General features: G+C 45.0%; 1 protein-coding gene across 2 annotated transcripts in view; it reads right to left on the bottom strand.

Annotated features, from left to right (window-relative positions):
• Positions 1-1,938: 1,938 nt before the first annotated feature.
• Positions 1,939-20,965, bottom strand: part of LOC109866982 (inactive serine protease PAMR1) — a 44,658-nt gene continuing 25,631 nt past the window's right edge. Inside the window, exons 4-14 of one of the 2 annotated variants that reach the window (XM_031801960.1) lie at positions 20,678-20,792; positions 15,172-15,389; positions 14,425-14,532; positions 10,394-10,564; positions 9,954-10,145; positions 8,307-9,716; positions 7,976-8,152; positions 7,704-7,770; positions 6,213-6,445; positions 5,521-5,897; positions 1,939-3,006 (exon numbers count right to left, since the gene is read on the bottom strand). In XM_031801960.1, coding sequence (XP_031657820.1) covers positions 2,437-3,006; positions 5,521-5,897; positions 6,213-6,445; positions 7,704-7,770; positions 7,976-8,152; positions 8,307-9,716; positions 9,954-10,145; positions 10,394-10,564; positions 14,425-14,532; positions 15,172-15,389; positions 20,678-20,792 — 3,638 coding nt within the window. In that variant the 3' untranslated portion in view covers positions 1,939-2,436. The remainder of the gene's footprint in view (positions 3,007-5,520; positions 5,898-6,212; positions 6,446-7,703; positions 7,771-7,975; positions 8,153-8,306; positions 9,717-9,953; positions 10,146-10,393; positions 10,565-14,424; positions 14,533-15,171; positions 15,390-20,677; positions 20,793-20,965) is intronic. The other variant, XM_031801961.1, reaches the window with a different exon arrangement.

Here is a 20,965-nt window from a genome sequence, read left to right as displayed (position 1 = left end):
GTGAGTCAAGTCGCATCTCTTTTCTTTGCTCTAAAGAACACGCAGCACTATCGACATCCGTAGTACAGCTTGGTTTGACTGTGAAACTGGACTGTGATCGGCCATTTTGTGTAGGCCTACGTCAGGTGTCAAGTGCCTTGCCCCTCTGCCTCTTCAGTGCAAACAGTCTATAGCGCCCTCATCGCAGCACTTTTCTCAGCATTGTCAGGTGCTTTCCACTGGGCTCAGGGTCATACTCTAGTTCCCAGCAGAACAGTCAAGTTGTGGTGAAGTGTTGGCCGGCTATACTGATGTTGACCTGTGAACTAACAGGGGCCTGAGAATACTTCTGCTTTCAGCCGGGGTAGAAAAGCTCCCTACCCAGGGGAATTAAGGGCCTAAATGAGGACCTTGTCCATTTCCAGTAAACAGGAGGAGAAAAGGGACAGAAAAGCGTTCATAAATCTTGTTCCTGTGCGAAAGAGAAAGTATACTGTCTCTAGGATGACGTCCATCAAAAGATTTTATTGAACTTCGATCTCCCTCCTATCCTTTGTACAGACTATTCCTACCAGGGCAGTGAGTGTCCAAGGGAAGGCTATGGTCAGATTGTAATTGTTGCCAAGAGCAGATTTTCTACAATGTGATGTCTCTCAGCTTGCTAAGGCAATCTTGTAGATGTCGTCGAAACACCTCCCAAGATGCTTCCTATTCCTGTACAATGAAAGATGGACATCTCACTGACATTTTCCATTTCACATTGCCATGAGGCCACTATTGTATTTGAATCACAAACAGTATATGCAATGATTGGTTGTTTACTCTTCATGAGCTTTGAAGTGCTATCACAATGATGGCACCCCAGCCTAAGCATCACCAGTAACACCAGCTCATTCTCCTTCCCAGAATCATCATGACACATAACCCAAGCGCCTATAACACAATCACAGACACAGCAGTTCCCCAATGTGGTAGAAATACCCCTTCATCTGTTCATCTTTCAGACACTGTGTGTGCGTGTGTGTGTGTGTGTGTGTGTGTATGTGTGTGTGTAAGAGAGAGAGTGTGAGAAGAAAGAGCAAGGTGGGCTACGGGAGATGTGCTGCAATGTATAGCAGAGAACAATGGACACACACACGTACAGTACATCACACACATCACACAAATATGGTCATGATAAGTGCAAGCTGATCAAAAACTGTGCTGGGCTTGTGGGCTTGTTCTGACTTAATTTTTTGTAGATGTTGTGGACATTGTAAGAGAGAAAGTGGAATTAGTACCATTTTGGTGTGTATGAATACCCAATCCCTCTGGTTGTGAGATTTGGGCTGAGCCTGTTTCCTATATTTGACTTAGATAGTTTGTGTGTATGTATTGATATGCAGGCTGTGCCTTTTTTAAATGGATGTAGTTCTGTCCTTGAACTGTTCTTGTCTATTCATCTTCTGTATTATGTCATGTTTCATGTTTTGTGTGGACCCCAGGAAGAGTTGCTGCTGCTATTGCAACAGCTAATGGGGATCCTAATAAAATACCAAAATTCCAATACCAGAGCATCCCTCCACATAAATCCATATAAATTGATGTTTTAAAACTGCCCCCCTGTGGCTAAATGTTCACACTACACTTTCTCCATCGATTACTTACCAATTGTTCTCTTTAGATGCTTGCAGAGGGGTCAACACTTAAATTATTAACTGCGTTATACACACATTATTAACTGTGTAGGCACATCAATTATTTTGTTAATGATTTCAATTTGCAGGTGTTCGATTGCAGCCCTTATACTTGATCTGGATTAATTCATAATTCATAATTCAAATGGCTGTCTGGTTTACATAGCAAGCACCAGGTTCTCTCTCTCAACTCTGTTTAGTAGAATCACATGGGTATCCTTTGAATTAATGCTGGATGAAAGCTCACAGAACCACACTCGATGAACAACTAATCAGACCCCTGTTTCTTTACACACAACCACATATCTTTAATTAAAAACAACATTACATTTATGTCCTTCTATACAATATGTACATCCCTTGAACCACGTGCAGAGCCATAATAATAATTCATTTCATTATATATACATATCAAAGAATACAATGAAAACCAGCTTTTCCCAGGGAACTGGTTTTCGTTTTCAAGTCTAAGACCAAATTTAAGGTAAAACCTGAACACTGAAGTACTGTACTGAGTGGAGGGCAGCTCTATCTGATCCGTTTGTGTTAGGGCCCCCTAAAGTCAGCTCAGAGCACTGTACAGTCCAGTGTTACTCTGCTCTTTTGTGATCACACTCCCTGCTTGGGTATGACAAGAAGCAGGTAGATGGGAGGAGGGAGAATGGAGAAAGATGTTGGCAAATAAAAGTTAGAGGGGGAATAATGATGAAGCAAAAGAGGGAGTTGTTGGTTGAAGAGAGGGAGGAAAAAGAGATACAGGGCGAGTCACATCCTGGTGATGTCACTTCATATGGCTCTCTATCCAGTCTTTGAAGTTGGCCACATGTGTGTACACTGTAAACAGGTCTGGGTCACACTCTCCCTGGTCATACCCGAAACTTACCAACCCCAGCAGCCGCCACTTCCCTTTGGATGTGTCCCGCCCCTCTGGAGAGGCAAGCGAGGGGTCCTGGGGGAAGCCTGTCTGGGCAGGAAGGATCAGGATACCCCCTGTGTCTGCGGGACAGATGTTAGATGGGCTGTAGTCGGGTCGCTGGCGGCCACAGAGCATGTTGTCCGTGACGCTCACGGGCACCCCTTTACGGGCATACTGCTGCTCGCAGGGCACCACGTCGGCCAGGTGCTGCACACCCACCCTGGCCTGCTCCTCTTCCCCGATCCGGGGATCTGGCAGGGGGGCCCAGCCCGTCACCAACCCTTCTCTGGAGGTCACCTCTCCCCCCTGGATGTCAGGTAGGCAGAGGGGCAGGACCTTCTCCCCGATACGAGCCTTGTCCAGGAGCTTGATCACTGCCAGGTCTGAGTCAAGAACCAGGGGGTCGTAGTTGGGGTGGATAGAGATGGAGGCCACCTGAAGGAAAAGAGGAGGGATGGGAAGAGAGACAGAAAGAAAGGATTATCAGGGAGTGAGAGAAAATAGACTGGTCAGAGAAAGAAACAGTACAGGTGGGATGGTCAGGGAGCGAAGGGGTAGTCAGAATGAAGAAGGGATTGTCAGAGATAGAGAGGAGGGATGGTAAGAGAAAGAATTGAGAGAGAAAGGCGGTGTCAAAAAAGAAAAGCTGTAGAGAGAAGAGAGATCCTGTGCCAAACATAACAGCAGGGTGACAGCTTGGCTGTCAGTGGAATGACGTTAGCTTTGCTTGTTACCTGGCAACTCACTCACACTCCTCAATCATGTGCACATGCACTATATATATACACAAAATTATGTGGGCACCCCTTCAAATTAGTGGATATGGCTATTTCAGCAACATCCGTTGTTGACAGATATAAAATTGAGCACACAGCCATGCAATTTCCATAGACAAACATTGGTAGCAGAATGGCCTTACTGAAGAGCTCAGTGACTTTCAACGTGCCACCTTCCCAACAAGTCTGTTCATCTGTTCATCATTTCTGCCCTTCTAGAACTGCCCCGGTCAACTGTAAATGCTGTTATTGTGAAGTGGAAATGTCTAGGAGCAACAACGGCTCATTTGCGAAGTGGTAGACCACACAAGCTCAAAGAACGGTACCGCCGAGTGCTGAAGCATGTAGCGGGTACAAATTGTCTGTCCTCGGTTGTAATACTTACTAACGAGTTCCAAACTGCCTCTGGAAGCAACATAAGCACAATAACTGTTTGTCGGGATCTTAGTGAATTGGGTTTCCATGGCTGAGCAGCCACACACAAGCCTAAGCTCACCATGCGTAATGCCAAGCGTCGGTTGGAGGATTTAAAGCTCACCGCCATTGGACTCTGGAGCAGTTGAAACGCGTTCTCTGAAGTGATGAATCGCGGTTCACCATCTGGCAGTCTGACGGATATATATGAGTTTGGCGGATGCCAGGAGAACTCTACCTGCCCCAATACATAGTGCTAACTGTTAAGTTTGGTGGAGGAGGAATAATGATCTGGGGCTGTTTTTCATGGTTCGGGCTAGGCCCTTAGTTCCAGTGAAAGGAAATCTTAATGCTACAGCATACAATGACATTCTTGATGATTCTGTGCTTCCAACTTAGTGGCAACAGTTTGGGGAAGGCCCTTTCCTGTTTCAGCATGACAATGTCCATGTGCACAAAGTGAGGTCCTTACTGAAATGTTCCAATGTTCCAACATTTAGTGGAAAGCCTTCCCAGAAGAGAGGAGGCTGTTATAGCAGCAAAAAGAGGACCAACTCCATATTAATGCCTATGATTTTGGAATGAGATTTTCGATGAGCAGGTGTCCACATACTTTTGGTAATGTGGTGTATATTAATTGACAGCCCTTTATAAAGCGCATAATGCACCATTAGACCATATTATTTACAATATACTGCAAAATGGAAATACGCTACTGTATATGTTGGTTAGATCCAGACTAGCCATGGCGCACAACCACATTGGTGATTACTTACAGTCAAAGTAGCTCTCTGGCACTTATTCAAAGATTGAACGTAAAAAAAAAAACATGGGGCTGTTTTACATGGCTAGATGTAGTAGACATGATGTCATCGTTGTGAAATTATACATTTTAATTGGACACTGGTTCAAAACCACCCAGCCATTGGTATTATATAGATGTAGACCTTGAGCTTTTACCATCTCATAAGGCTTGAAAATGTACCTACAGTGCCTTGCGAAAGTATTCGGCCCCCTTGAACAAGACAATGATCCAAAACATAAAGCAAAATCTACAATGGAATGGTTCAAAAATAAACATATCCAGGTGTTAGAATGGCCAAGTCAAAGTCCAGACCTGAATCCAATCGAGAATCTGTGGAAAGAACTGAAAACTGCTGTTCACAAATGCTCTCCATCCAACCTCACTGAGCTCGAGCTGTTTTGCAAGGAGGAATGGGAAAAATGTCAGTCTCTCGATGTGCAAAACTATAGAGACATACCCCAAGCGACTTTCAGCTGTAATCACAGCAAAAGGTGGCGCTACAAAGTATTAACTTAAGGGGGCTGAATAATTTTGCACGCCCAATTTCTCAGTTTTTGATTTGTTAAAAAAGTTTGAAATATCCAATAAATGTCGTTCCACTTCATGATTGTGTCCCACTTGTTGTTGATTCTTCACAAAAAAATACAGTTTTATATCTTTATGTTTGAAGCCTGAAATGTGGCAAAAGGTCGCAAAGTTCAAGGGGGCCGAATACTTTCGCAAGGCACTGTATAGTGCGTAACATCATGTGTGGTGAACTGTACACCATAGCTGTATTTCAGTCTAATCATTGCAGCGTGTGGCTAAATACAGGTGGTCTCAGCCAACCACATCATTCATCATTCCCTACTCCTCTCCAAACTCACTCTCACTGCCCACCCTCACCCACTGACCCATTTAGCCACTCTCACTCTCTACTCCCCACCCTTAAGCCCTCTCCATCCCCTCTCTTACCCTGAGATGCTGCAGGCCCTTGGTCTCCCGGAGGTCACTGCGGTAATGTTTTCCCATCACCACCTTGACCGTGGCTGCATCCAGAGGGTAAAGCTTCCCCAGCTCAGTCACACAGTGGGCTGCCAACACCACACTCCGCTGGTTCACCAGGGCCCCGCTACACACCAGCTGCCAGCCTGAGGCCTCATCCTGCCCCTGGGATCCAACCCCAGCACCGAATTCAGCTCCAGTCCCCTTCTTTAGTGACCCCGCAAGGCTAGCCTTCTTGTCCAGCTTGGTCCTTGCTCCGTTGGTGGGGCGTTGGTAGATGGCGGCTAGCCAGGGCCAGTGGGACTCTGCCGGGCTCTGGGGGTCAAAGGTGGGGTGCTTCCCACACACTGGGAAAAGAGAAGGATGGAGAGACAAGTGTGGAAGAGAAGAAAGTGTGGCCAGGCGTGAGAAGGGTGGGAAAGAAGGGGAAGGAAGATGTTAAACCTCAGATCTGCCAGAGTGATAAAACAACACTTGATTCTGTATGGAAACCTTATTCCACATCACACCCAACCTGGAATATTACTTTTTCAATCCAATTTTCTTGATTGCTTAGTGTCTAAGTGTGGTTTGAAAGTGCAATTCTAGCATGCCTAGGTGGCAAGACAAACCTTCCCTTATATTAAGATATACATCAAGTAATGGGACTCTGCTGCCCTCACCTGGTGAACAGGAGACATGACGCCCGCTCCACTTGCCAGTCTTGAGGCAGGTGCGGCGTGCACTGCCTGAGTGCTGGTAAAAGGGAGAGGCACACTCGTACGCTATGTGAGTGTGGAGGTGGTGGAACCCCTGGGGCAGCTGGGATAGCATTGGGGGAACTTTGGTGGGGCCGACAGACTGGAACATCTTCACAAACCCAGAGGATGAGTAGAGCTTATGCACAGGGGTCTTCCTGAGAGATGAGAGGGTTCCATTGAGATTCCTTTACAGAAACAAACTAGTGTATAATGTACCTAAAGAGGCTAGCAGTATGTATAACTCCTTTTAGGTTTTTAAATGTTTAATTTATAGGCAGAGGCTGTGGATCTGTAGGTAACCGCACCATTCCAATCCCGTCCGCCCCCCCTGGAATCCCGGAAAGATCTGTATCACGTTCTGCTCATGTGTTTCTTTACCTCTACTCTACGCCCCCAAAAATGTGTGGTCACTCTCCCTTCACATTTCTCACAGTCAATTGTGAATTATCTTCTTAGTTACGTACAGTGTTGTTTTGAATGATGTACAGTGAGCAAATTGTAGAGCAGGTAGTGTTAACAAACTGTAGTACATCCTACTTGTCTTGTTTCAATCAATGCACATATTTTGCCTAGTGGCACACTGTTTAGTTACGCGCGCATGAGAGAAAAATGCGACCATTCGCACAATCATCCTAAAATCTCATTGGAAATGAGGTGCTGTTTTTTGTCTTAAAGTACCGTTACACTACAGTATGTTATTATATTCAGTTCTGTTATGTACAATACTATCATTACGTGATCTTGCAGATATTGATTCAACTTTGATCGAGCACCATTTGCCAGAATAGAGAGTAGAGACTGTGCCTAAAGTAGAGAATCCTGCACATGCACAGAAGCTGTGTGACCTTTAGCTGTTGGGAAGAAAGATCCAGGAAAAGTCAGATCCGCAGCCGCTCCGTAATTTATATGTGGGCTTCACATGGTAAAGTGGGTCTGTCACACACAAAAAAGAGCTAAGTCATCTGTTGTGATGTGTGTATTATTCAGGGTCATACATTGTGTTTATGGTCTCTCTCGTGTGGTTTGCCAATGATGTTGAGATATGATTATGCACATATACTATACGTTTTATGTATGTGGTTGTGATATATGGGGCGGCAGGGTAGCCTAGTGGTAAGAGTGTTGGACTAGTAACCGAAAGGTTGCAAGTTCAAATCCCTGAGCTGACAAGGTACAAATCTGTTGTTCTGCCCCTGAACAGGCAGTTAACCCACTGTTCCTAGGCCGTCATTGAAAATAAGAATTTGTTCTAAACTGACTTGCCTAGTCAAATAAATAAGATGATTTCGATGGCAATGTGGATATACAGTATAGTGCTGGTTAATGCTTACGTCTGGAATTAAATATAGACTATATAATGTGTATTATTATGTGTGTTCTGTAACATAATATATTATACATTGTTAGACATACCTGGATGGAGCTTGTGGAGGCAGAACTCTTTGTCTGACCAGCTCTGAGACCTTGGACTCTCTGCAGGCTGCAGACAAACACACACAGGTTTCCCATTAATACCTACTGACAGGCTGGCAGCTGCTTTCATTCTCAATGTTGGGTTGATTAGAGGCTGCTAAAATAGTGCTCAACTGGCAGGTGCTCCAGTGTGTCCCTTGTTGATAATCACAAAGTTGAGGCTCGCATGCACTCACACACACACACAAACTCGCTCACACATCAGTGCCTACCTCTCACACAAAGGGGTTGAGTGCCCCCCCAGGTTCCGCCAGGCTGGCAGGTGCGTCTGGCGTCACCACTCAGAGCGTAGGAGTGATTACAAAAGAAATCCACTGTCTCTGGCACCAGCCCTGGCACTACCTGCTGGTACCCATGGTAGAGCTGTGGGAGAGGGGGACAGCTCTCTTCTGGAAGGAGAGATGGAGGGAAGAGAGGGGAAAGAGAGGAGGTGCAGAATATAAGATAGATAGGTGGAGAGCTAGCGAGAGATTGGAGAACAAAATGTAAGATGCTGAGGGTCATTATAATATCTGTTTCAATAATGCAGTGTATTAGTCTTACCACTGATGCTTTGGTTTTCTCTCTTCTCATCATCAGACTCATCATCAGTTTTTTTGTCAGAATCTTTTCCAGTATTTCCCTCTTCAGGTCTGCTTGTACTTTCCATTGTATTTTTAGTTGAGCCTATATCTTTAGTTGCTCCTATATCTTTGTGTGGCTTTTCCCCCACCCTCTCAGTTTCCTGACCTCCTGATGAATATGGGGTGAACTGTGTGTTGTTTCCAGTTGGAATAAAAATCTTCACAATGTCATTAGACATTGTTGTATTCATACCCTGCTCTATGTCATTGGTGCCAAACACATCCGTAACAGTGTACTCTACAGCAAATGTGTCTCCCCTTGGTTTTAACTCAGTGTAATCTATGACAAATGTGTCTCCCCTAGGTTTTAACTCAGTGTAATCTATGGCAAATGTGTCTCCCCTAGGTTTTAAGTCATTAGGATCAACTATGTTTGGATCAATGCTTTTATCTACTGGATCCTCTTTCTTCTTCTCTTCCTCCTGTCCTTTATCTTCCACCACCACCACCACTATCTCAGGGATCTCTGTTGTCTTTCCTATCTCCCGTATCACGTCTGTGTCTCCCCCAGTATCTGGACTGCCATCTATGTCTGCGATGGTTTTCCCCACGTCATTTTCTCTCTCTCCCTCCACTGTGTTTACAATGTCATCCGTTTCTTTACTGTCCACTTTATCCTTGGTACCTCCAGGTTTATCGAGCCCAGTTTCTTTTTCTTTGTCACTTGTTTTATCCTCGTTTCGTCCTGGGATGTTAACCAGAGTAATGTCTATGTTTTTGTCTTGACCATCTTTTTTACCATCCACTGTTGTGTTCCTCAGGCCTGCGTCTGGATCTTTACCATCCACTGTTGTGTTCCTCAGGCCTGCGTCTGGATCTTTACCATCCACTGTTGTGTTCCTCAGGCCTGCGTCTGGATCTTTACCATCCACTGTTGTGTTCCTCAGGCCTGCGTCTGGATCTTTACCAGCCACTGTTGTGTTCCTCAGGCCTGCGTCTGGATCTTTACCAGCCACTGTTGTGTTCCTCAGGCCTGCGTCTGGATCTTTACCAGCCACTGTTGTGTTCCTCAGGCCTGCGTCTGGATCTTTACCAGCCACTGTTGTGTTCCTCAGGCCTGCGTCTGGATCTTTACCATCCACTGTTGTGTTCCTCAGGCCTGCGTCTGGATCTTTACCAGCCACTGTTGTGTTCCTCAGGCCTGCGTCTGGATCTTTACCAGCCACGTCCTCTTTGATACCTGTATTATAGTCTTTCTCTTTGTCTTTGGGTTTTTCAATGTCTTTGTCAGTGTCTTTCTCTTTTTCTGCATCCTTTTCTTTGTCCTTTTCTGTATCTCTTGCTTTGTCATTTCCTTTGTCTTTGCCTGGGTCAGCAAGTGTATTATTCACTGTAAGAAAAAAAGAGAGAAAACAAGTGAATTTCTGGATTGAAATAAGTGTTGTTATACAGTTGGCTAACCATTCTGAATGGTTGTACACATTCTACTAGTGAAATATTATCAATTGTCTGGTCATGTAGAACATAGTCATTCCTAATAATAGTAGGTCCACCTTTGATGTCTATCAACACCTGTTCCCACTGTCTCCAAACTCTGATTCCCATCATGCCTTGCTCTGATCCTAACCTTTACCACATGTGGGGGGTGTTCCGCTCCAGGTGTTGTTGGGCAAACAGGTCCTCTGGTGCGTCCCGCTCAGCTTGTAGGGTCGGTAGCACAGGTACTGCAGGGCTATGATGACATCATTGGGCCCATACACTAGGAAGTGGTCTCCATGGACAGGCTTGGCTGGGATGGCACATAATTTCACCATAGGCACTGCAGAGGAACACAGATAACATGTAGGATCAGTGATGCTGCAATTCAGCTTGTCAGACACTTTTGAATTTGCAGATGAGTTGTAAATATGTTTATTCCTTAGAGGAGCTGTTGTGTTAACATGTCTCAAATGGTATTGTATAAAACAAACCTACAGTGTCAAGGTCTCTAAGGTCAATCAGGTTGGATTTTTCACCAAGCATCTAAATTGTTCGTTGTGCTGTGCCCCTCTCTCTCTGGCCTCTTACCACACTGGGGGGCAGGGGTGCTCCAGGTACCATCCTGGAGGCAGATGGCGGTGCGGATCCCCCTCAGCTCGAACCCAGGGTCACAGCGGAATGTGACTCGCGCCCCTGAGTGATGGAATATCCCCTCTGTGGAGCCATGGACAGGTACTGGGGGCCTCCTGCACCCTACAACTGGAAGGACACAAAAACATATGTACAAAGACATTAGGAGACCTCAGAATGTAGTGCTACACACACACACTGAAATATAAACAACCCTCCTCACACATTCTTATTTAATTGGATATCACAATTTCGTGATATCCAATTGCGATCCAATTACGATCTTGTCTCATCACTGCAACTACCGAACAGGCTCGAGAGACATAGGACCACACAGCTACTGCTCACATAACCTAAGTGTGTTTACTGCTGTGCGGTATTAGTACAATATTATCTAGTGTTAACACACCTCCTTCTGAACAGCCACCTACAGCTTCAGGGCTCTCAGAACCCAGTTCACAGCTCAAAAACCCATTCTTCCTCCTCAGCATTACTTCTTTGAGTAGCTAGAAGTTATAAATACAGCCTCCACATCTTACCACCTTATTAATAGATCATTCCAGCAGGCTTGGTAAGAGTGAGAACAGCTCAGAAGGGAATGTTAACACATTGTCTGTAACGGAGGAATAAATAGAAAACTCCCAGTAACAATAAGCTTTAGTTAAACTGTTCCATTTTCCAAGGTAGTGGGTGTTTTTATGATGTGGGTTAGTAGCATGCGGCTTGGGCTAGTCGACTGGAATGGAATTGTGTGTAAATGTTCAGACAATGCCCGACTGTGAAATAGAGAACTTGATTGACACAAATAGCACACATCAACTTTCAACATTCACCATTGGGTCCCCTCTCTCTGATCTGGAACCAAGCTAAATACCAATCACACACACATGTCTGCACAAACACATGCACACACCTACACACACCTACACAGACTTATTATGTTCATTCTATATCACTCTGGCCTTACTGTGGCTATTGGGGCATAGCATTGCATGACCCGCCCCATGCCTCTCTCCCTCTCTCTGGCCGTGGTCTGATAGCAGTGTAGTCCAAAACCTTCAGAGGAACCCTCCCTATAATCACTGTCTCCCTGCCTTCCAGTGTTTCCACCATTCAGTTGAGCCGCACGTGGGACGGGACAGGGGAAATTCGCTTGGAATTCCAGACATGGAAAAGAAAAAACGTGCACAACCCTATTGAGTCATTTTCTTATTGGAAAAACAGCTCAAATGTATAGGGATGTTTAATTGAGAACCAATCATGTCCTCTGTTTGCCCACACCCAAGTCCTCCCATCCCAGTGTCTGTCTGCCTGCCTGCCTGCCTGCCTGCCTGCCTGCCTGCCTGCCTGCCTGCCTGCCTGCCTGCCTGCCTGCCTGCCTGCCTGCCTGTCTGCCTGCCTGTCTGCCTGTCTGTCTGCCTGCCTGCCTGCCTCAGTATATCTCCCACTGTGCTCTCTCTACTTGGATGAGTCATAGTGCCATTATGAAGGAATGCTAACAGAGGATGTTATGATTAAAGAAGCACAATTAATTCACCACTAACTGTCAACGTCTCGGAAACTATGGTTCAATATTCTTAGTCTAAAATAAAGACTGCATCAGAGATATACAGAGAGTTAGGGAAGAATCCTTTCTTGAAATCATGTTATTCTGACAAAGGTTGTATACGACATTAGTGTTATCCTAAATCTACCTGCAGTTTTGTTCAACATTAGTTGGATAGACTCAATTTTAGCCCTGAAAAAATTACAAGGCTCTTGGCCCGGGCTGTTTTCACAGGGTCCAGGGGGGGGGGGGCATAAAGAAGCAGGGTTGTGGTGGAGCTGTGTACAGAAGGAGCTCCAGCTATACAGGGCCCTGTTGGAGCCCTCTCAGGACGAGGTAGAGGGCTGCCTGGCATGGTTTGGTTCTGACCCAGATTCAGATGGGCTGAGGGAAGCTTAGCCTTGCTTACTTATTTTCCACTTGCCCATATCTGTCATTCTCTCTCTCACTCTCTCTTCCTCTGCCTCTCTCTATCGCTCTCAACATTCGCTCTGGGTCGGTATTTCTCTCCAAGATGTTTACTATCCATACATACAGTAAACTCAGATGGTGAGGTGCAGTTTCATGAAGTCAGAATTCTGTCAGGTGGTCATGACGAGTAGGGAATATGGAGATAACAGCAGGGAATATGGAGATGACAGCAGGGAATATGGAGATGACCAGTATGGAATAGGGAGATGACCAGTTTGGAATAGGGAGATGACCAGTAGGGAATAGGGAGATGACCAGTAGGGAATAGGGAGGTGACCAGTAGGGAATAGGGAGGTGACCAGTAGGGAATAGGGAGTTGACCAGTAGGGAATAGGGAGGTGACCAGTAGGGAATAGGGAGGTGACCAGTAGGGGATAGGGAGGTGACCAGTAAGGAATAGGGAGGTGACCAGTAGGAAATAGGGAGGTGACCAGTAGGGAATAGGGAGGTGACCAGTAGGGAATAGGGAGGTGACCAGTAGGGAATAGGGAAGTGACCATTGGGGAATAGGGAGGTGACCAGTAGGGAATAGGGAGATGACCAGTAGGGAATAGGGAGATTGACCAGTAGGGAATAGGGAGATGACCAGTAGGGAGTAGGGAGATGACCAGTAGGGAATAGGGAGATGACCAGTAGGGAATAGGGAGGTGACCAGTAGGGAATAGGGAGATGACCAGTAGGGAATAGGGAGGTGACCAGTAGGGAATAGGGAGGTGACCAGTAGGGAATAGGGAGGTGACCAGTGGGGAATAGGGAGATGACCAGTAGGGAATAGGGAGGTGACCAGTGGGGAATAGGGAGGTGACCAGTAGGGAATAGGGAGATGACAGCAGGGAATAGGGAGATGACAACAGGAAATAGGGAGGTGACCGGTAGGGAATAGGGAGGTGACCGGTAGGGAATAGGGAGGTGACCGGTAGGGAATAGGGAGATGACCGGTAGGGAATAGGGAGATGACAGCAGGGAATAGGGAGGTGACCAGTAGGGAATAGGGAGATGACCAGTAGGGAATAGGGAGGTGACCAGTAGGGAATAGGGAGGTGACCAGTAGGGAATAGGGAGGTAACCAGTGGGGAATAGGGAGGTGACCAGTAGGGAATAGGGAGTTGACCAGTAGGGAATAGGGAGCTGACCAGTAGGGAATAGGGAGAGGACAGCAGGGAATAGGGAGATGACAGCAGGGAATAGGGAGGTGACCATTAGGGAATAGGGAGGTGACCAGTAGGGAATAGGGAGGTGACCAGTAGGGAATAGGGAGGTGACCAGTAGGGAATAGGGAAGTGACCAGTAGGGAATAGGGAGGTGACCAGTAGGGAATAGGGAGATGACCAGTAGGGAATAGGGAGGTGACCAGTAGGGAATTAGGGAGGTGACCAGTATGGAATATGTAGATGACCAATAAGGAATAGGGAGGTGACCATTGGGGAATAGGGAGGTGACCAGTAGGGAATAGGGAGGTGACCAGTAGGGAATAGGGAGGTGACCATTGGGGAATAGGGAGGTGACCATTGGGGAATAGGGAGGTGACCATTGGGGAATAGGGAGGTGACCAGTAGGGAATAGGGAGGTGACCAGTAGGGAATAGGGAGGTGACCATTGGGGAATATGGAGGTGACCTTTGGGGAATAGGGAGGTGACCAGTAGGGAATAGGAGATGACAGCGGGGAATAGGGAGGTGACCAGTAGGGAATAGGGAGGTGACCAGTAGGGAATAGGGAGGTGACCAGTAGGGAATAGGAGATGACAGCAGGGAATAGGGAGATGATCAGTGAATGTGACTTACTCATTGTTGTAAGCACTATTTGGACTCTCTGAAGAGATGGTCATGGGAGAATTCTAACTTAGAATAGAACATTCTACATGCTTGTTGTCTGAGGTCTTTGTTTTAACTGTACTGTACAGCTGGAAGACACCAGTAACACAAGTCACATCTACTCTGTGAATAGTTTGACCCAAAGTTTAGTGTACTCACCATTCTCACACCGCTGTCCAGTGTAGCCAGCCAGACAGCCACAGTGGTAGGACTGCGACGTGTCCAGGATACAGGTTCCATCATGGAGACAGGGGGAGGAGCTGCATGCTGAAAACACAAGGAGCAGGAAGGATGCTTAGACACTAAAAATATACAAATAATTGCAGGCTTTCCTCGCTCCCACCCCTCATCTGCACTAATCAAAGGAGACCAGGAGAGGAACCATTGATCTGTCCTGAGTATTGATCTGAAATACAGTCAAAGTTTGTCGTGGATTGTTTATTTTGGGGATATGGCAAAAAATGTATAAACTGTATATAGGAGAGAAAATACTTTGGTGTTTAAATTCACGCCTACTCTCCAACACCCATCCCCAAAATGTACAGTATCCTGTGGTTTGTATTTCTGGCTTGAGTAGAATGCTTGGAGTACTATGTTACCATGTGTGTTCATGGTGATTGGGTTTGAATGAGGAGCTGAGTGACAGGTTAAGTTGGTACTTATGTGGTTTCTCTCTTAGGCTGCCAAGCAGGGATTCCCTGGAATGAGTTTGATAAGGGTGTGCTCTGCTTAGTTATCATAACAGCCATAAGTTAACATTCAGGTTGCTACCGAAGCCCTCAAGTATTTTTCTAAACTTTCCGAACTTATGATGGGATATTTGCAAACCACAATACATTCCCAGATCTTATTCATCAATTTGCCAACTTTCGGTACAAAATTCACTCTGGGAGGTACTGTTCCTACCTGAGCTTTCTTGGAAGGTGGCGAAGAAGCCGTCAAAGTTCTTATAGCCATCGGCTACAAACAGGACGTGTAGGGAGTTGCCAGAGCTCTGGATTCGAGCAGGCCTGTTGTTCCCACAGAACCGACCAATCACACGAGAGTTGATACTATCACCATCACGCACCTCGATGTAGTCGTAGCGACAGGAATGGTCAAACTCCAGGCTCAGCATCATAAACCTGTGGGTGGAGAGGGAGGGAGGGAGCTGGTTAGAAGTATCTTGGGGAGACTGTTCTAAATTATTTTATTACTGAGTTTATTTAGTGGTATTGACAGTTTACCTCAATGTGAAGTACTAATGGGAGTATAGGGTTTGGGGGGTTGGTTTGCGACACAAATCCACATAAATTGATCTCCACACCTTGAATTAACCTGGAAATATATGTGTATTTTGACAACGTACCTATTCTCTTGCAGTGTGTATACGGAAGCCAATTGGCACGGTTTGTTTCAGCTAGTCACTTATACCATTCACTCATCCTGTCACTCCTCTGTTTATTCCAGCCAGAAAGTTTTCATTGCAGTAGCCAGGCCTGGATTCTCCATTTAAAACCAATTAAGAGGTTTCTCACGTGGTATACATAGTAAACATGATGTAAATGGTGTGTTATTGCACCTCGTTGCCCCCCTTGACTCTGAGTAGGGAGGCTTTCTTTCCTGCTGGAGCCCTTGTTTTTACTGGAGCACTCTGAGAGGGGTCGCCTACCTGGCTTTACTGGTGCTGCAATCCTGGCTGGCACCATCTCACACCCCTGACTTTTACTACAGCCAGCAGTAGTGATGGGAACAGTGATTTCACTACTTTGCGCAACTCACTTCCTTTTAAATGTAGGTGAGAATTGAATGTTTAAATTCCTCCCGTTGTGGTGAAAGCGAAATCTATTACGGATATGGAATCTTTTCACAAAGGCAACACTGAGTACTTTTTCATACAGTCAACTTTTTTTAAGCTTCCCTCGCCTGCGAAAGAAGAAAAAAAATGGACTCAGTCGTTATAAAAAATTTATCTGCAAGGTTTTCAACTGAGATCATGTCTAATGCTATCCAATTTGAGGCAACAAAGCTACAATTGTTACTAATGGGACAATCATGCACTTGAACTAAGATCAAAAATGTAAGATATGATGATACAATTGTTAGGCTGCGAAAACAGAACATATTTCAGGCATACATTTTACAACGACGGATGTTTGAGTTAACACATGTCCAGTTATAGAAAACATCCGCTATATTAGTAGTCAAGCTTCAGTACTATTAGAAACATCTTAGGGATACTTGATGTGTTCACCCTTTAAGAGTAAATTTGCACATAACACTCAATACGGATCCCCGCAGTTTTCCATCAGAGTTGTATATTTTGAACACAGTGACAAATGTATGGTATGTGTGTTTTGATGCCTGTAAATATCTGATCTCATTCTTCAGAATCTGTCATCAAATAAAAACATGTGTGACTGACTGTATTAACACTGGTCTGATTGTAAGTGATTGATTGTAAGTTGTTGAAGTGTCATTGATGTACGATTGCTTATTAACTCAAAATGTCACACTGCCAAGCTGAATAGTATGATTGGTGAATACACTGATGTCAAGTCCCACCATGCTTCGTCAGCTTTCCCTGTGAATATAAGGTCATCCAGAGGTCTGTGTGGCTTTGGGACCTGTTTTAATTGGAGTTTAAAGGAATAGGATACTTGGTGAGAGAAACATATTGGTATATCCTTTTAATGAACAAGCTTGGATTTTTATTGGGACAGAACAGTGAGTGATGCCAGCTGGAAACAGTACAGGGGATACAGAAAACAAGGATTTGGATGGAGTGTGAGTTTACAATCTATATTGGTAGATTTAAGATCTTTGGCTCAACATATAAAGGAGAATTTTACTTCATATTTTAAATCAGACTGTGTCACAATACCAAGTTTCCCTAAGTGTTATCAAAGTCTCGGACCGTCGCTGGGGGGCCCCGGACCGGAGACCGTCGCTGGAGGCTCCGGACCGTCGCTGGAGACTCAGGACTGGGGACCGTCATTGTAGGCGTCGTGCCATAACTCCTCACTGGAGGCTTCGTGCCTTGACTCCTCACTGGAGGCTTCGTGCCATGACTCCTCACTGGAGGCTTCATGCCATGGATCATCACTGGAGGCTTTGTGCCATGACTCCTCACTGGAGGCTTCGTGCCATGGATCATCACTGGAGGCTTCGTGCCATGGATCATCACTGGAGGCTTCGTGCCATGGATCATCACTGGAGGCTTCCTGCCAAGAATCATCACTGGAGGCTTCATGCCAAGAATCATCACTTGAAAGTTCTTGCCTTGGATTATCACTGGAATGGAGAGACACACAGGAGGCCTGGCTCGGGAGCAGGCACAGGACTCACCAGGCTGGGGAGACATACAGGAGGCTTAGTTCTTGGCAGAGGCACCGGATACACTGGGCCGTGGAGGCGCACTGGCGGTCTCGAGCGCAGAGCTGGCACAACCCGTTCTGGCTGGATGCTCACTTCCACCCTGCAAATGCGGGATGCTGGCACAGAGCACGCCGGCCTGTGAATGCTCACTTGAGACACCGTGCGCATCACCCCATAGCACGGTGCGTGACCAGTCACATGCTCGCCGCGGTAAGCACGGGGAGTTGGCTCAGGTCTGAATCCTGACTCTGCCACACTCCCCGTGTGCCCCTCCCAAAAATTATTTTGGGGCTGCCTCTCGTGCCTGCTTCGATGGTTAGCCTCCTCATATCACCACCGCTCAGCTTTAGCTGCTTCCAGTTCCTCTTTCGGATGGCAATATTCCCCAGCCTGCCTCCAGGGTCCTTTCCCATCCAGGATTTACTCCCAAGTCCATGAATCCTGAACACGCTGCTCCTCCTTACCACGCTGCTTGGTCCGTTTGTGGTGGGAAGTTCTGACACGGCCGTTGAATGAAGTGAGCGTACATATTTTCTTTATTAGAAAAAGACGCCGAACAAAACAATAAACACTACAAAACAAACCGTGATGCTTAAGGATAAGTGCCATTAACAAAGTCAACTTCCCACAAAGACAGGTGGGAAATAGGGCTACCCCCTAAGTATGGATCTCAATCAGAGACAACGATAGACAGCTGTCCCTGATTGAGAACCCTACCTGGCCAAAACATAGAAGTAGAAATAATAGAACATAGAATACCCACCCCAAATCACACCCTGACCAAACCAAATAGAGATAAACAGGATCTCTAAGGTCAGGGCGTGACAGTCTCTTAGGTCAAGGGCGGCAGGGTAGCCTAGTGGTTAGAGTGTTGGACTAGTAACCAAAAGGTTGAAGGTTTGAATCCTCTAGCTGACAAGGTACAAATCTGTTGTTCTGCCCCTGAACAACGCAGTTAACCCACTGTTCCTAGGCTGTCTTTGAAAATAAGAATTTGTTCTTAACTGACTTTCCTAGTAAAAAAAAGAAAAAAGGGGCTTGTGCTAATTGGCCCTGGGTTTTCGTTTTCGGGAATATCTTAGGGCCTTAAAAGTATTGGCGTGCAGCGTGTGTTGCTGTGTAACTCGCTGAGTGTGTTGTCATTAGTACGGCAATAAATAAGCGTGATGTAGCCAAGAGTAGTGAGTAATAAATAGAAGATGGCCCTGCCAGTAAGGTTTAGCTGGCTGATGCCAAAACTCATAACTTTCCATTTGTCCAACTATGAGCAGAGCAACATGAAACAGAGAAGAGCACTATTTCATTCATGGTTTTTGTGGCTTGTATGTCATATAATACATAAAACAGCAGTATGAGGCCCTATTTCTTCACTTGGAGATATTTCATCAATCTCTTTCTGTCGATAGACCATGTCGTGTGACGATAGCCCAAGCGGGCCTGGAAACGTGTTTTATGTCTTTACTGTACTTGCAGACACATTTGTCATCTGATCATGGAGCTTGTCTGAGCTTGGCATGGTTGTGAAGTTTAACCTGGAACTTTATGTGTATGTGAAGAATGCTATTTTATTTACTATGGATCTGTTTATTTTAACACTCAAAGCTATTACTGTATGTACTATGTATTGTGCCAACAGACTGAATGCAGCTCAATATTCAATGTGGCTTTTTTTAATCATAAAAGCCCTCAAATATATGCTTGCCTGTCAAAAAGTTTTATGTATTTTGGAAAAAATACATCACATAAATGAAATGCAATGACTTTTATTCAAGACTTTGTGTGGTTCAAACCTTCGTCTAGACATTGGGCCATGAAATACCTCTCATAGAACTGTGAAAACTGAAATTAAATTAGTCTTAAATGGGTCAAGTATTAATAACTATTACAGATGGTCACCAGAGAGGCCAAAGTCTAGCCGTTTCATGTCAGAGGAAAATATGACTAAGTGACACTGATTGTTTCACAATGCTTGACTAGCTAGAACTAGCTTTCATTTAGCAACACCAGGCTTAAATGAATTAAACCTCCTAAGGATCTGACCCTTTTTTTCAATTTCGCCAAAAATGACATACCCAAATCTAACTGCCTGTAGCTCAGGACCTGAAGCAAGGATATGCACATGCTTGATACCATTTGAAAGGAAACACTTTGAAGTTTGTGGAAATGTGAACATAACACATTAGATCTGGTAAAATATAATACAAACAAAAAAAAACATGAGTTTTCTAAACATTTTTTGCTCCATCATCTTTGAAATGCAAGAGAAAGGCCATAGTATAATATTGCAGTTTTGGCGCAATTTAGATTTTGTCCACTAGATGACAGCAGTGTGGGTGCAAAGTTTCAGATTGATCCAGTAATACTGGACAATATTTTGTATCAAGTCTGCCCAAAGGTGCCGAATTGGTAAATTGATACATTTTTAAGTACATAGCTATAGAGAAAATACAAAAATTATATGGTAATATAACATTTAAATTTACACACTCCCACAAATGTCATACATGATGGATCATTAGCTTTTACACTAACTTTCACACATCTAGATGGCTAGGCGGGATGGGTGTGGAGCCGGAGGCAGCAGGGGTTCAAACTGTAGGACCCAGATCTTACATTTGAATATAAAAATGGATTTTATCAAACAAAACTGTGGTACATTTTATCACTGGGACCCTCAGGAATCAAATCAGAGCAAGATTACTGAATGTAAGTACATGATTTACCTTCAGAGGTGAATGTATCAATTGATTAAAAAAATGTTGTTGTGCACTATCTTCAAACAATAGTATGGTATCTTTTCACTGTAATAGCTACTGTAAATTAGACAGTGCAGTTAAATTAACAAGAATTTAAGCTTTCTGCTCGTATAAGACATGTCTATGTCCTGGAAAGTTTGCTGTTACTTACAACGTCATGCTAATCACATTAGCGCACATTAGCTCAACCGTCCCGGTGTGGGGATACCAATCCCGTAGAGGTTTTTAAATTCAGTGAACTAACTCGGTCTTGAAGTTTAGAGACAACCCAGGTCAAATACATGGTTGGTCACACCCACCTGAAATCGATGGTGAATGCTCGGTCCACCTGAACAGTCCACTCACAATGAGCGTTGGTGGGGTAACTCTCCAGGACTATGTGGCCCTGACGTTTACGTATCACTCCTCCACACTCTGTAAACAGGAAAAGAACCACTCAGAGCTCACACTTTACATAATTATGCAATGCAATAGGCTTTTCATTTCTTGATGTAATTATATGTTACTGTAAAACAGCATACTAGTTGATCATTTGAATCATAATTTGGCCAGTTTCTAGTCATTATAAGTAAATCATTGTGTTGTGT

The sequence above is a fragment of the Oncorhynchus kisutch genome, linkage group LG22, assembly GCF_002021735.2.
Source record: "Oncorhynchus kisutch isolate 150728-3 linkage group LG22, Okis_V2, whole genome shotgun sequence".
NCBI lineage: Eukaryota > Metazoa > Chordata > Actinopteri > Salmoniformes > Salmonidae > Oncorhynchus > Oncorhynchus kisutch.
The sequence above is the reverse complement of the archived record's forward strand: the minus strand, read 5'-3'. Positions and strand labels throughout refer to the sequence as shown.